At 39.5% G+C, this 12,429-nt stretch overlaps 1 protein-coding gene across 3 annotated transcripts in view; it reads left to right on the plus strand.

Annotated features, from left to right (window-relative positions):
* Positions 1-7,840, plus strand: part of APBB2 (amyloid beta precursor protein binding family B member 2) — a gene marked incomplete at both ends in the record, with an annotated part of 124,465 nt that extends 116,625 nt beyond the window's left edge. For all 3 annotated transcript variants that reach the window (XM_081998871.1, XM_081998872.1, XM_081998873.1), the window contains 6 exons: positions 1,609-1,723; positions 4,306-4,393; positions 5,412-5,495; positions 5,973-6,088; positions 6,883-7,062; positions 7,673-7,840. In XM_081998871.1, coding sequence (XP_081854997.1) covers positions 1,609-1,723; positions 4,306-4,393; positions 5,412-5,495; positions 5,973-6,088; positions 6,883-7,062; positions 7,673-7,840 — 751 coding nt within the window. The remainder of the gene's footprint in view (positions 1-1,608; positions 1,724-4,305; positions 4,394-5,411; positions 5,496-5,972; positions 6,089-6,882; positions 7,063-7,672) is intronic.
* Between the last annotated feature and the right edge of the window lie 4,589 nt (positions 7,841-12,429).

The following is a 12,429-nucleotide window of genomic DNA, read 5'->3' on the forward strand; positions in this document are numbered from 1 at the left end:
GCAAGTGCCCCTTTCATTGCCAGGACTCATTCGTGACAAAATCTAGTGCTGCTGAATTAGACACAGGTGAGGTACTTAACTGCAGGACAACATTCGTATCTCGTGCAGAGCTGGAAGTCCAGCTATCCATCTGTCACGGTCTCTGGTTCTCCCTGGATAACTTCAGTACAAAACTCTTCAATTCACTGGGCTTCTACAGTGAACGAAGAAATTGGCAATCCATGCTACATTAAACCCTGCTCGGGATATTTACAGACTTTAATATAAACTGAAGTATTTCTGTATATAAAACCTGTGGTTTATAGGAGGGGAGGGACAACATGGGTTTTTGTCTACCTAGAATATCCCTCCTATCTCTTCTTCAGTTGGGATCTTGCTGGTAATTAGTTACATGTAAAGAGGAAAGGCACTGGAAAGAGACTTCAGGCATAAGAGGCTGTTGGGCGCTCCAGCTTCCCTTGCTTGGTCTAACTCTAGTTAGTTAGCTACTCATCATCGCCCTGCTAGGGATGCAAAGTCCCAGAGAAATCTGCAGATAGCCGGAGGGTCTTGAAGTAGGACTGGGCTGTGGTTGCTCAGAGGACATGAAAGGGCAGAGGTGCAAGACAAACGAGTGCAGAGTCTCGTACAGCAAGAAGATAGCTGAGTCGGGAAGAAGCCTGGCTTTGCCTAGTTTCCATCCTTGCACACCTTTCCTGCTGCAGAACCAGCTTCAGGTTCCCACCTGTGAACGGGTTAATGGATGTCTTTGTCCCAAGAGGGTCATGAAGGCAAATTAACTCTAGGGGACCATGGTGATGGGCTCTGTGAGCAGGGGCACTCCTTAACTTGGTATCCAAAACATTGGGATGTATCCAAATTCTGATGCTTCTTTACACCATGCGCCCATTTTGACTTTTTCAGAAGAGCTCCAGATCTTAAACAGCCTGAGAACAAATAAACGTAATCCTGGCATTTCCATCACCCATACTAGAAAGCTATACTATGTTGTGGTGACTAGCCAGAATGGTACAAAAATGTCTTTTGTAGGGTAGCTTTATTTAACTTTTGAAAAAATAAGGTCAGAAATTTAGGCCAATTAGTGTGAACAAAGCTCAGCAGGTTCACATCTACCTTATGCAACCAGATCTCTAATTACTATCTGTGTATTTTAAACTCTTTATACAGTCCTTTGAAATACGATTTTTCTCTAACTATAATCTTGTATGCTGTTTCTCAGCTTTTTTTAGCATTTGAGAGCTGCATGGGTTTTCTGTCTTAATCTGTAATTCTTTCCCCACTTCATCTTCAATAAAATATTGAGTAAATTTTACCAATTACAGTTGGAATTACGGGTTGTATAGTCAGTAAGTTGCCAGGGTTAGGAAACTGTAATGAGCTCATTAATTATATAGATTAAGCACCAAACTTTAGATATGTGTTTCATGGGTATGCAGTTTATTACATTTGTAGATCTGCTTTGTCGAAGGCACGTGTTTTATTCTTTGACAGCCAAAACACATACATGTTAAATAGAAGTAGGACTTGCTGTTTTGGAGATACTGCTGATTCTAATGCCTTAATTAATTTTGCTTGGTTCTAATCTGTCAATTCATTTTGTTTACACAGAGACTTTGCTTATGTGGCAAGAGACAAAGACACAAGAATTCTGAAATGTCATGTGTTTCGATGTGACACACCTGCAAAAGCCATTGCCACGAGTTTACATGAAATCTGCTCAAAGGTAAGTGGATTTAAAGTCAGATGCATTCATCTGTTTAGAGGTCCCTGAGCCTAATGCACACAATCAGCAACCATGCGCAGTGTTAGTTTAGTTTATATCACTGGCAATGAGAAATAGTGTAGAGAATTTGTAAAGGAAAGGATGTGAATGGATGGGAGTAACGGGAAGGTGAGCATTTAGATTTGAGGAGGATGAGACGTGCTTTTGATTTGACAGGAGTGTATAGAGACTGGAGGTTTTCCTGAATAATAAAGAAGCTACGAGTTCAAAATGGAAAAAGAACACACAGCTTCAATTAATAATAAATGGTGACGTTAAACTCCGTAAATAAATCGGACCTTGTTTAAATGCTATTATTCAATGGTATTATCCTGCAGGACAGACAGGAAAATAGTTGCTAACGTTACTCTGCTCATTTAAAAAAAAAAAAATCAGGGAGAAGAGGGGGTTTAAGCTACTCTAGTTACAAATACTGAAGGATCTTAGTTCCTGCTTGTGGTAGCATTGTCTTTAGTACTAGAGAGGACTGTTCTTTTCAGTTGTTTTACCTTCCAGATTTGCCACCATACCCTGGTTATTAATTTTGGTTTTCTTGCATGATCAGTTCATGAGTGTCCTCTGTATGGTCATTTCATGCAGCAGTAGCAAGGCAATACATCCTTTACATCAGGCAAATGTGATTGAAATGCTTTATAGAGAGGCAGTTAAACCAATCTACTTGGAACTCTTTTTCATTCTTTTATTGAGCTATGGTGGATTGGAGGCTGCATCCCACTTTTTAAAAATATTATGCTGCTTATTTTGGTTTTCCTTAAGACTGTTGGTTTGTACCACAGGAAAAGTGGGCTGTGGGGATGAATAACCTTATCGGTTATCCTTGTGTAACTTTTCCCTCCTCGTGAGTCACAGCTCTTCTAGAAAAGCTAGTTAGGAAATCTTCAGGTTTTAAAATTCTGCTGATTTACTATATGCCTGTCATTTGCTTTTTACATTTTGCCTTCGTGTTAGTGAATGGAATCAGTGATGTCAAATTTCCCTCTGTAGCCAGTTGTGTAGTCTAAACATTTTTCATTTTTGCAACGCCGCAGCCGTGGCTACTGAAGTTGCAATGTTTCACGCAAACAGCGTGAGCATTGACACGGTGTGCGTTACTGTAACCTTCTGGGCAGCAGAGTTTTGCCTGAGGCAGAGGCAGAACACAGCCCAGCAACTGTGCGAAGCCGGGCAGGTCTGTCGGGCTCGGGTGCCTGCGGGAGTACCGGTGGCAGGACTCGGGGAGCTGCTCAGGCTGGCCCCGGAGCTGCAGGCTGTGCTTGGTGAGGTTTGACACCAAGCGTCTGACTGGAGAAGCCTAGACCTGGTACGTCCCTCAGCTTTCTCCTCCAACTCGCAATTCTCACAGATGTTTCCAGCAAGTCCAGCGGGGAAAAATATGCTACACAGGCCCTACCACAGCTGCTTTCATCCAGTAAGGTCAACATCAAGTAGCTGCCATGGTAGCTACAGTGCTGTATGCCCCACAGGGCCATCAGAAAGGCAGCAGAGCTGTCGCATATGTAACTGTGCCATGAAACTCCTGGCGTTAATTTTGGGGAAGGAGCAACTAAGCATTTAAAACCATAGTTAATAGTAACACAATAAAACAGGATGGTGTTGATAAGTAGAGCATGTTCCTTTCTAATTCAGCAATAGATGTAATCCTGATTCAGGGAAGCACTTGGCATGTGCTAATGGACACACTGGACGTCTTTACTGAGTCAGGGCTTCTTCCTAAGCTAGTGTGTATCGCACTTCATCTGCAGGGGGGAATATTATGTGTCCCTGTAACATAAAATACTTTCAAAATACTAAAAAAAAAAAAAAAAAGAGAGACATTTGCTAGAAGCATCTTCAGACCAATTGTCATCTGCTCGAACACTAGTTATATTTATAGCTTAATTACAATTAGCAGTCATAGTGTAAAGCAGCAGATAGCAATACTTCATATATGAGCTTTGGAAAACCTCCATCAGCTTCCCGGGGTCCCTTCTCAGTCATATATTTGTAGGGAATAATCATCCAAAGTGGTTATTTTGAAGTGGTTGGGGTGTGGTGGGGGTTTTTTCCCCTCTTTTGCTAACGTTATATGTTTTGGGGGAAGAACAGGTTGTATTTTGTATGGGTTTTTTAATTCCAGAAGAAACATTAAAGTGGAGGAAAAAATATACACAGCAGAAGATAGATCAGAGAGGAACATGAATAATGAACACTTTTCTCTGTGTGTTAAATATTTATATTTCTTGCTGTATTACTCCTCACAGCAATTGTGCTATTGATAAAAATGGGTAGTTTTCTTCCTTCTCCATCTGTCTTTTACCTAGAGTTGGACACCACTTAATTTCTTTATATAATTAAAGGAATGGTTAATAAACTGGAGGACAATTAAAATTGTTATTTAAAAAGAATAACCTGTTTGGTCATGTAGCTTCTGACTTATTTCAGATTTCAGAAACTGGGGTTGTAATAGGTGTAAATTTATACTTGTAGTTGCTACTGTACTATAGTTTTTTAAACAAATGTTGTACTATCACTATCATCTTCAGATTATGGCTGAACGGAAGAATGCTAAAGCTATGGCTTGCAGCTCATTGCAAGAGAGGACAAATGTCACCCTTGATGTTCCTCTGCAAGGTACTGTGTCGTTTCTGATTCTGCTTTTGACCAAACTGAAGCATGTTGGGTGGAGAGGTCAGGAGTGTAATCCTGTCTTTTAATTACTGTATCTGACTGTACTTTGCTACTGGATTACATTTTTATTGGGTGTGTTGACCGTTGCTCAGTTATGTCAACTTGTGCATTTCCTCATTTGTTTTGAAATACAGATTTTGCAATTGCAGTCTTACTTATTTGTGGCTACTTGCACGTGTTGTCTCGTTCACATCAAAATACCTCATGACTTGAGACTGCACAAATTGGCCAAATCTTCCTTAAAAACAGAATATACTCCAGGTGATCCCTTGGATTCAGGGGAGCTGTAGGAGGACTCCACCTAGCATCAATTTTAGTAACTTCCAAGGCAAGAGGTGCAAGTGGATTGTTAGCCGACTTAAGGGGCTTTAGCACACTGTACTACAGCATGGTAAAAGAAAGTTGCTTTTGCATGTCTTTATTAGTCATAGCTTCATAGTTGCTATTTTGAAGGTATTCCAGAAGAACAAACATACTCTGTGTTAGCTTTACAGGAAATTACATGCTTCTAGATCCACCAGTTTATGATGAGTATCTTACTCCTAATCCATACATCAACTTGTGTAATTGTCTGCTTGGACAGTAGTACTCATTACTCGTAGACTGTGTTTAACACTTTAGCAGGGATGGTATTAAAAACAGATTTGAGATTTTACATAGTTATGCAGTGAAACTTTGGTCTGTATGTCTGAGACACACATTCCTCTGTATTTTCTGGGTTTTAATGTAACAGCAAGATAACATGACCTTATTCTTAGCTTAGATCAAGAATTAGATAATGCAGTTATTCCTAATTCCTTTAAAAATTACTAAGCATTGTTCTTGTCAGAGGGAGTGAAAATTTGTTTTAATACAATACCTTCAGAATACAATTACTGGGTAAACTGTTTTATGTTATTGATGAAAAAAAAGTGGTTTTCCCTGCTGCGAATGCTTGAAATTGATTTTTGTTCCCATGCAGTAGATTTCCCAACACCAAAGACAGAACTTGTACAGAAGTTCCACGTCCAGTACCTGGGCATGCTGCCTGTAGCTAAACCTGTGGGTATGTAACACTTATTCTTATGTGACTTCCAAAATACTTGGCGCAAACTCTAAGGTCTGGACTCTGCTAGCCAAGCGTAAATGCATGGTTTTCGAAGGGTATGGCCTGAAGACATCTAGTATTCAGGGTCTCATTTGAACATGTGTTTTGCAACCAGAGTATTTTGGGAGCTGCTAGAAAGGCGGAGTTCCTTTCTACTGCTTTCTATAACTATGAGCTCTGCTACTAATGAGAAAGGCCCTAGAGAACAGCAGCGGTGCAGCAGCTAAACAAGATGTGATCCTGTTTTCTAATTGAGGCACCTGTTTTGTTTCTGCAGTTGAAGAAAAACAACTTCACAACCCCTCCTTCAATCATCAAATTAATTTTAATAAGGAGTCAAAACCTATGTTTTCTGTACTATTATGTGCAAATAAGTATCGTGTTATTGTTTGCTTATGTATGTATTTTTCATTATTGCATTTTCTTCTATTTTAGGAATGGACACTCTGAATAGTGCCATTGAAAGTCTAATGGCTTCCTCTAGCAAAGAAGACTGGATGCCAGTTACCATGAATGTTGCTGATGCTACTGTCACAGTCATCAATGAAAAAGTAAGGCAGACTGTCTTTTTTTAGAACATAACATGAATGCTGAAAACCAGGAACACATAAACACTAGTAGAAAGCATTCATTTGTACTAGAATTCATTTGCTTATCTTGCATTTTATTTCTTTCCAGGGCTGTGAATCTGTAGAGGCTGTTTCTGCTTGTATCAGCTTCAGCTTTATTTACCATTCCAAGCATATTCTTGGAAATATAAATTAAGTATTCATTAGATACTTAAAACAAATTAAAAATTAGACACTTACAACAAATTTTCTAGGAATTTTGAGTCTAAAATGTTGTAGGTTAAGCCCTAAGTAGCAATCCTAAATTCTAAACTGTATTTACTTTATTCTTGGTACGTAAGCCAAGAGTAGTATTAAAATCTGTGTTTCACATCACTGTCCTTTTTGTAGAGCATCTTCCGTAGAGATTAATACAATGAAACTTTCAAAGAGTATCTTTTATATAAGTCTTCTGATGAGGTCTTAAACAAACATCTCTAACACAGCACTGACAGGGCAGTATTCTTTGGAGTCATAATAGCCATACATTTCCTCAAAAAACAAGCAGTACTTGAAATGCACAATATGTTCAGGGCTGACGCTCAAAGCCTTGGCCTTCTGGCGATAGCCTAGCAGGGGAGATCCAGCCCAGGCCTGAGCACGCAGGATATGTGCAGATAGATAAAAAGGAATTCCACAATACTGCATCAGTTTCCCCCTTTTAATCAACTTATGCTTGAAAGTAAAGTTCCACAGAATATCCAGTAGTAATGATCAATCATTTGATTCATAACCAGAATGAAGAGGAAATCATGGTGGAGTGTCGTGTGCGGTTCCTGTCCTTCATGGGAGTAGGCAAGGACGTTCACACATTCGCCTTCATTATGGATACAGGCAACCAGCATTTTGAGTGCCACGTTTTTTGGTGTGAACCAAATGCAGGCAACGTATCAGAAGCTGTTCAGGCTGCTTGTATGGTAAGTGAGCTTCTTCAAAGGCACCTAGTAGCACTTGGGTTTTTCACCTCCTCCATAAATAATTGTCTTTCCAAATTTGCAATTATATTAATTTCAAGACAGAAAAAGAATGAAGAGATAAAAATAGGAATTTGGATTCCGATACATTTAATCAGTTAAAATCCAAACATTTTTAAGTTTGAAATGTCAATTTAGTGAACAGTGCCCCTTTAATCATCTTCCCTCCTAACCTCTGCAACATCTGTGTAAGTTAGATATCTTTTCTTCCGCTGCACAAGTTACCTAATGCTGGAAAAACATTTTGCACTGAGTTCTGTTATACAACACAGTGGCCATGTAGTGAAAATAATCCTTGTTCAAGAATAGCTGAACGCAGAAAACTTATTTTTCCATTTTCAAAGGGCTGTTTGTATGATTTAGTATCCATCGTGTGCTAATGAACAGTTTCTGCCCACAGATTTAACAGACCAATGTCCCATTAACTTCAGTTGGGCTGTATGTCACGGCCAAAATGAAGGTTTGACTCTATTTCATGAGAAAGCATATTTAAAGTGCTCTGTGAAAGTACTGGATACAGTAAGGATTGCAGAATGCTTTTGCTTTGTTGCAGTTACGGTATCAGAAGTGCTTAGTAGCCAGACCTCCTTCGCAGAAAGTTCGACCGCCCCCACCTCCTGCAGACTCGGTGACAAGAAGAGTTACAACTAACGTAAAAAGAGGAGTGTTGTCCCTCATTGACACTTTGAAACAGAAACGTCCGGTCACTGAGATGCCATAGCTGTGTGAGAGAGAAGATTCTCGCAACATTTAACTGAAGACGACAGTAGCTACACTAAGGAAAATGAACTGATGATGTCTGGCCTTCCATTTCAAACTGCTGATGCCTTGTCTTCAGAGAATCTACCCTTACCAAAACAATGTTAGACAAGCATGTTCTCTCGTTCTTGCCACCATCGTGTGATATGAAAAGAAGCATGAATAATTTTTTTGCTGTCAGTGAGTTACATCATGAGCAATGGAAGGTCTGTTTGATTGTAAATACATGAACGTTACCTAAACTCACACACAAAAAAGAATGTGGCCACGTCCCTCCCAGTGAACTCATGCTAAAGTCCTTGGAGTGAATGATGCCCGAGTTGATAGTTTTACCGTCTTGAGCTGGATTTGTCACAAACCAATCGTAAATCCTACAGCACTTTGCTCTGATTTCAACACTGGAGTAGGTACCAAGTATTAGCTACCATTGAATAACTGTAGATTAAATACCAAGTTTTATTTTTTACAGAACTACACCTGTTAGTTTTAAATTGTTTGTCAGCCATCGGTCTAGCAACCACTTTAACATCTCCCTGACATGCTTTTGAATCACGGTATATCATTATTTTATCTCCTGGTTATACATTAAGGTCTTAGAGAAGAATCGTGTTTGATACCAAGCCAATGCAGAAAAATCCAGAAGTGTTTTCAGTAATTGAGTTGCAGGATGAGCCACTGAAGCTTTTCAGCTTTAAAACATACAAATGCAACTGTCAGCTGTTAAATTTATTCTCCTAAATCTGTCATTAATGCATTAAAAATACCATTTGTTTCACGCAGGGCTCAAACCAATCGGGGTGAGAAAGAACTAGTCTAATTTTATTGTCTTACAACACTTACAGACCAAGATATTCCACACCTTTTCCATATAAGCATTTGACAAAATGTTCACTTCAGCAACTGGTTGCAGAATTCCCCCTTGCCCTAAGTTTGTTGCTGAACACTTAACATGTCACAAAAAAAAAAAAAATCGTGTTTCTTGTTATTTACAAAATTCCATGGGATTTCTTTTACTTTTGATGCTCTTGTGACAAAGTAAGAGAGTTGTTTTCTAACAGGATAGCGCTTCAGGTGGTACAACTTGATGTCAATGCTTTTGCTCCAAAGGCTTCATCTAATTGCTTTGATGTACACACTACTGCAGACCCTGACGAAGTCAGCCCCGTATCGCCCCTTAACTAGCTTGAGGTGCAATTTTTTCAGATGCAGTTATGTGTCTTGACCCTCTCCCTTTGCCATCTTCTGTCTAGACCTGCAGGATTGGTACAAGTTTTGGAAATGGAACATTAGAGAGATATTTAACTGGTGTTAAAAACGTTTTGCCTCCATTTACAGGTATGTTCCAAACTGTAACTGTCTTCCAAGTCTGCAAATCTGGTCACACTGTAATTTTAAAAGAACAATGGCAAGGTTGGTATTACAAGAACTCTCATTTTGCTGTGCAAGAGGCTGTTATAAACAAAACTTTTCTTTTTATTTCCTTGTTTAAAGAAATTAATGGCAACACCTGGGCAAAGCAACTTAGAGGAAAAGAATGATGATTCAAGAAATTTCTGCATTGAAAAATGCCGAAAAATCATTAAACTCGGTGTGATGTATGAGCGAGTGTCAGGTGTCAGCGAGCTATGCAGCTACTGTAGTTAAATTTAGCTCTCTAGAATACCCTCTGAAGAGCTGATCCTCCACTCATCTCAAATCTCTTTACGGCTGCGATTCTGCATCCCAGGCACTGAAGCAATTGTTTCCCCTCCCAGGGCTCCATTGCTTGTGCAGCTGGAGGAGAAGCTGCCTGCACCAAGCAGGCAAGGAAGAATCGGAGGCTCTTTTAGCCCCTTCTAGCAAACAGTACTGAGGGTTTCAACTGACCCTGAGGCCAGGTCTCAAGGCACGGGGGTGGCAGCTTGCCTCCATGCTCGTAGAGCTTCTAGCGTTGGCCCCAGCGGCATCTGCTAAGGCGCTGTGCCAGAGCTCACCTCCTGCCACCGCTGCGCTCAGAATGTGGTGCCCAACAAGGTACCTTTAGGGAGGATCGTGCATTTGAGAGAGAAAAGTTCCCTTATTTGTCATCATGCTAGTGATTCAAACTTGACCTTATTTTAAATTACAGAAAATACTTTGACAGCGTCTTTTTAAAGTTCCAGATGGAAATGCCAGGGTTGGGGATTTGCAACTGTTCTACAACAGTGAATTTTAAACAGTGTAATTAATTTTGTAGCTGCAGCTGCACAGTGGGGGTTTGCCCCAAGAGCGGTCCGGGCTGTCTTTAAACTAAACCAACGCTTGGCAAACAGCAATGTAAAGGTTCTCCTGCATAGGTGTTGTCCAGGCTGTGAACATCTAGTTGGCTTTCACTAGCAAAGCGTGCAATTGCAGGGGAGCTGAGGAGAAGAGAGAAAGGTATTGGAAAAGCCACGGGTCACTTGCCAATGTGTGTTTTAAGAGTTTTGTGTCTGTTAACAAAACATTGATTTTGCAAATATTTAAGTACTGTCCTTAATGGTCTGACTATATGTGGCCTTTTTGCTTCAGTAGAGCTCCTTATTCTCCAAAAGATTAAATATACACACAGGTGTTTGCAGAATCAGAGCCTAGTATTGCAATGCCATGTATCTTTTCTTAAACAATATATTAAGACACTCCTTTTACCATGGCCAAAACGAGGCGGGGGGGGGGGAGTGTGAGCAACTGCCACTGTTTTAGTTGACATTATGACCCTTCAGTTATCTATGCATTTTTTTATAATACCCAGTAATTCTGTAGACAGGCAGCCATGTTCACTATGCCTTGTATGTCTGATGCCATATTTTAAATTAACCTGTTAAATACAGCTTAAAATATTTTTTATTTTATTTATTCTATTTTTACTGAAATATCCTGCATTATTATGTTCATGTATTGTCTTTACTGGACGTGCTCTTGTAACATTCGCCACTCTGTACACTATAGGTTGCCTAAAAAAAGGCAGGCTTTGTAATTATTTGTAGTTGCATTTTTATTGAAGTCGGTAGAAAAATCATGTAAAGCAAAGCTAATTTCTTAATTTTTTTCAATGCAAATAGTAAGTTAGAGGTAAGTATCATGTCAGCCATGTCATTAGTGCACTCCCTTGCAGAAGCAAGGAGATGTATATTCACAATCAACAACTAACAGATAAAAGCCTTTCCTTTGAAACCTGAAGTGCTTGCTGTAGGTTTTATTTAAGGCACTTAACTATTTCATTTGAAGGGGCACAAGGGGGTGTGGGAGATTCAAGGCTCCAGAGGCCACCTACAGGGCGGTTCAAGAGGAGTAACAAAAATGGCATGGAAGGGCACAGGTTCCCTTCATCACAGTAAAATGAGTTCCTAGTTGTATACTTCATGTGCAGTCTCACCTGCACCTATTGAAATAATAAGCCCTTTTGTGATGGAGGAAGAAAAGCTGTGGAGTAGCTAATCACTCACACCAGTTCTGTGCCACTAAGAGTTTGACATCGCTTTTAATTTTATCACACATTTCATAGATCATTTAACTAGGGATCTAAACTTGCTTGTAAATCACCCCTGGAAAACAGAACTTTCTTATTTCAACAGCTAATGTGGGTTCAGCCTTTACAGCATTACCATTAACCCCATTATTCCTTTCTTGGGCAGGTTAATTAATATATTGCTAAAACTTGTGCTGTGGAGTCAGCAAAAGCAGGTTTGATTTAACAGCAGTAGGAAAGAAGGAACCTACTGTTTATTAGCAGAGCTCAGTCTTAGTAAAGCACCTGCTTAACACCAAAAAGGACAATTTTCCCTGCTGTTGACCACTTCTCCACATCTAAATGTAATCTATTCTGAGAATAAATTTAGCTGCATAAAATGATTGTCTCAACTGTTACTGGTCTGGGAAACTGTTTCGTTTGTTCCAAATTGTCATTGAGGGGAGGGAAAAAACCTGCTGGTTGTTGAGAAGCAGCAACAGTACAGCAGGCACTTTTGTATCTGGAAAGCTGAAACAACAGTTTCTAGTTGAAAATTACAGATACATAACAGGGTTACAGAAAATTAGTTCCATAAGATACAGTTTTACTGTAAAAAGTCATCAAGTGTTTAACTGAGCATATAGGCTTCTACCTACAAGCCATCTGAAGTCAGCCCCAGATGTTGCTGCTGTCTCATGTGCAGTGCTTACAAAGTAAGCTGCTGAATCAAATTCTTCACTACCAGCTCATCAATATTCTTCGTAAGACATCAAGATTCTACGTGGTTTGGCCTCCATAACACTTCAAAGACTCAAACTCCTGGAAGCAAGATGAGGCTAATTGTCAGACATCATGATGCATAGTATGTAAGTAGCCCAGAACTTATGTCATCAGACACATGTATGTTCATTTACAAGTAATTTTAATTACATTTAATAAATGAATGATAGCTATTTTTAAAAAATCAAAATCTATTAGTTCTCTAACTGCAGAATCTCTAAGTTTATTTTAATCATTTAACAACTGTATTGAAAAAAAACCCCACAAATCTCCTTACTGTCCATTCCTTTTATCTAACATGTAGAAGTAGGGATTATTTTTTT

Source organism: Phaethon aethereus (assembly GCF_964289735.1).
Source record: "Phaethon aethereus genome assembly, chromosome: 4".
Lineage (NCBI taxonomy): Eukaryota > Metazoa > Chordata > Aves > Phaethontiformes > Phaethontidae > Phaethon > Phaethon aethereus.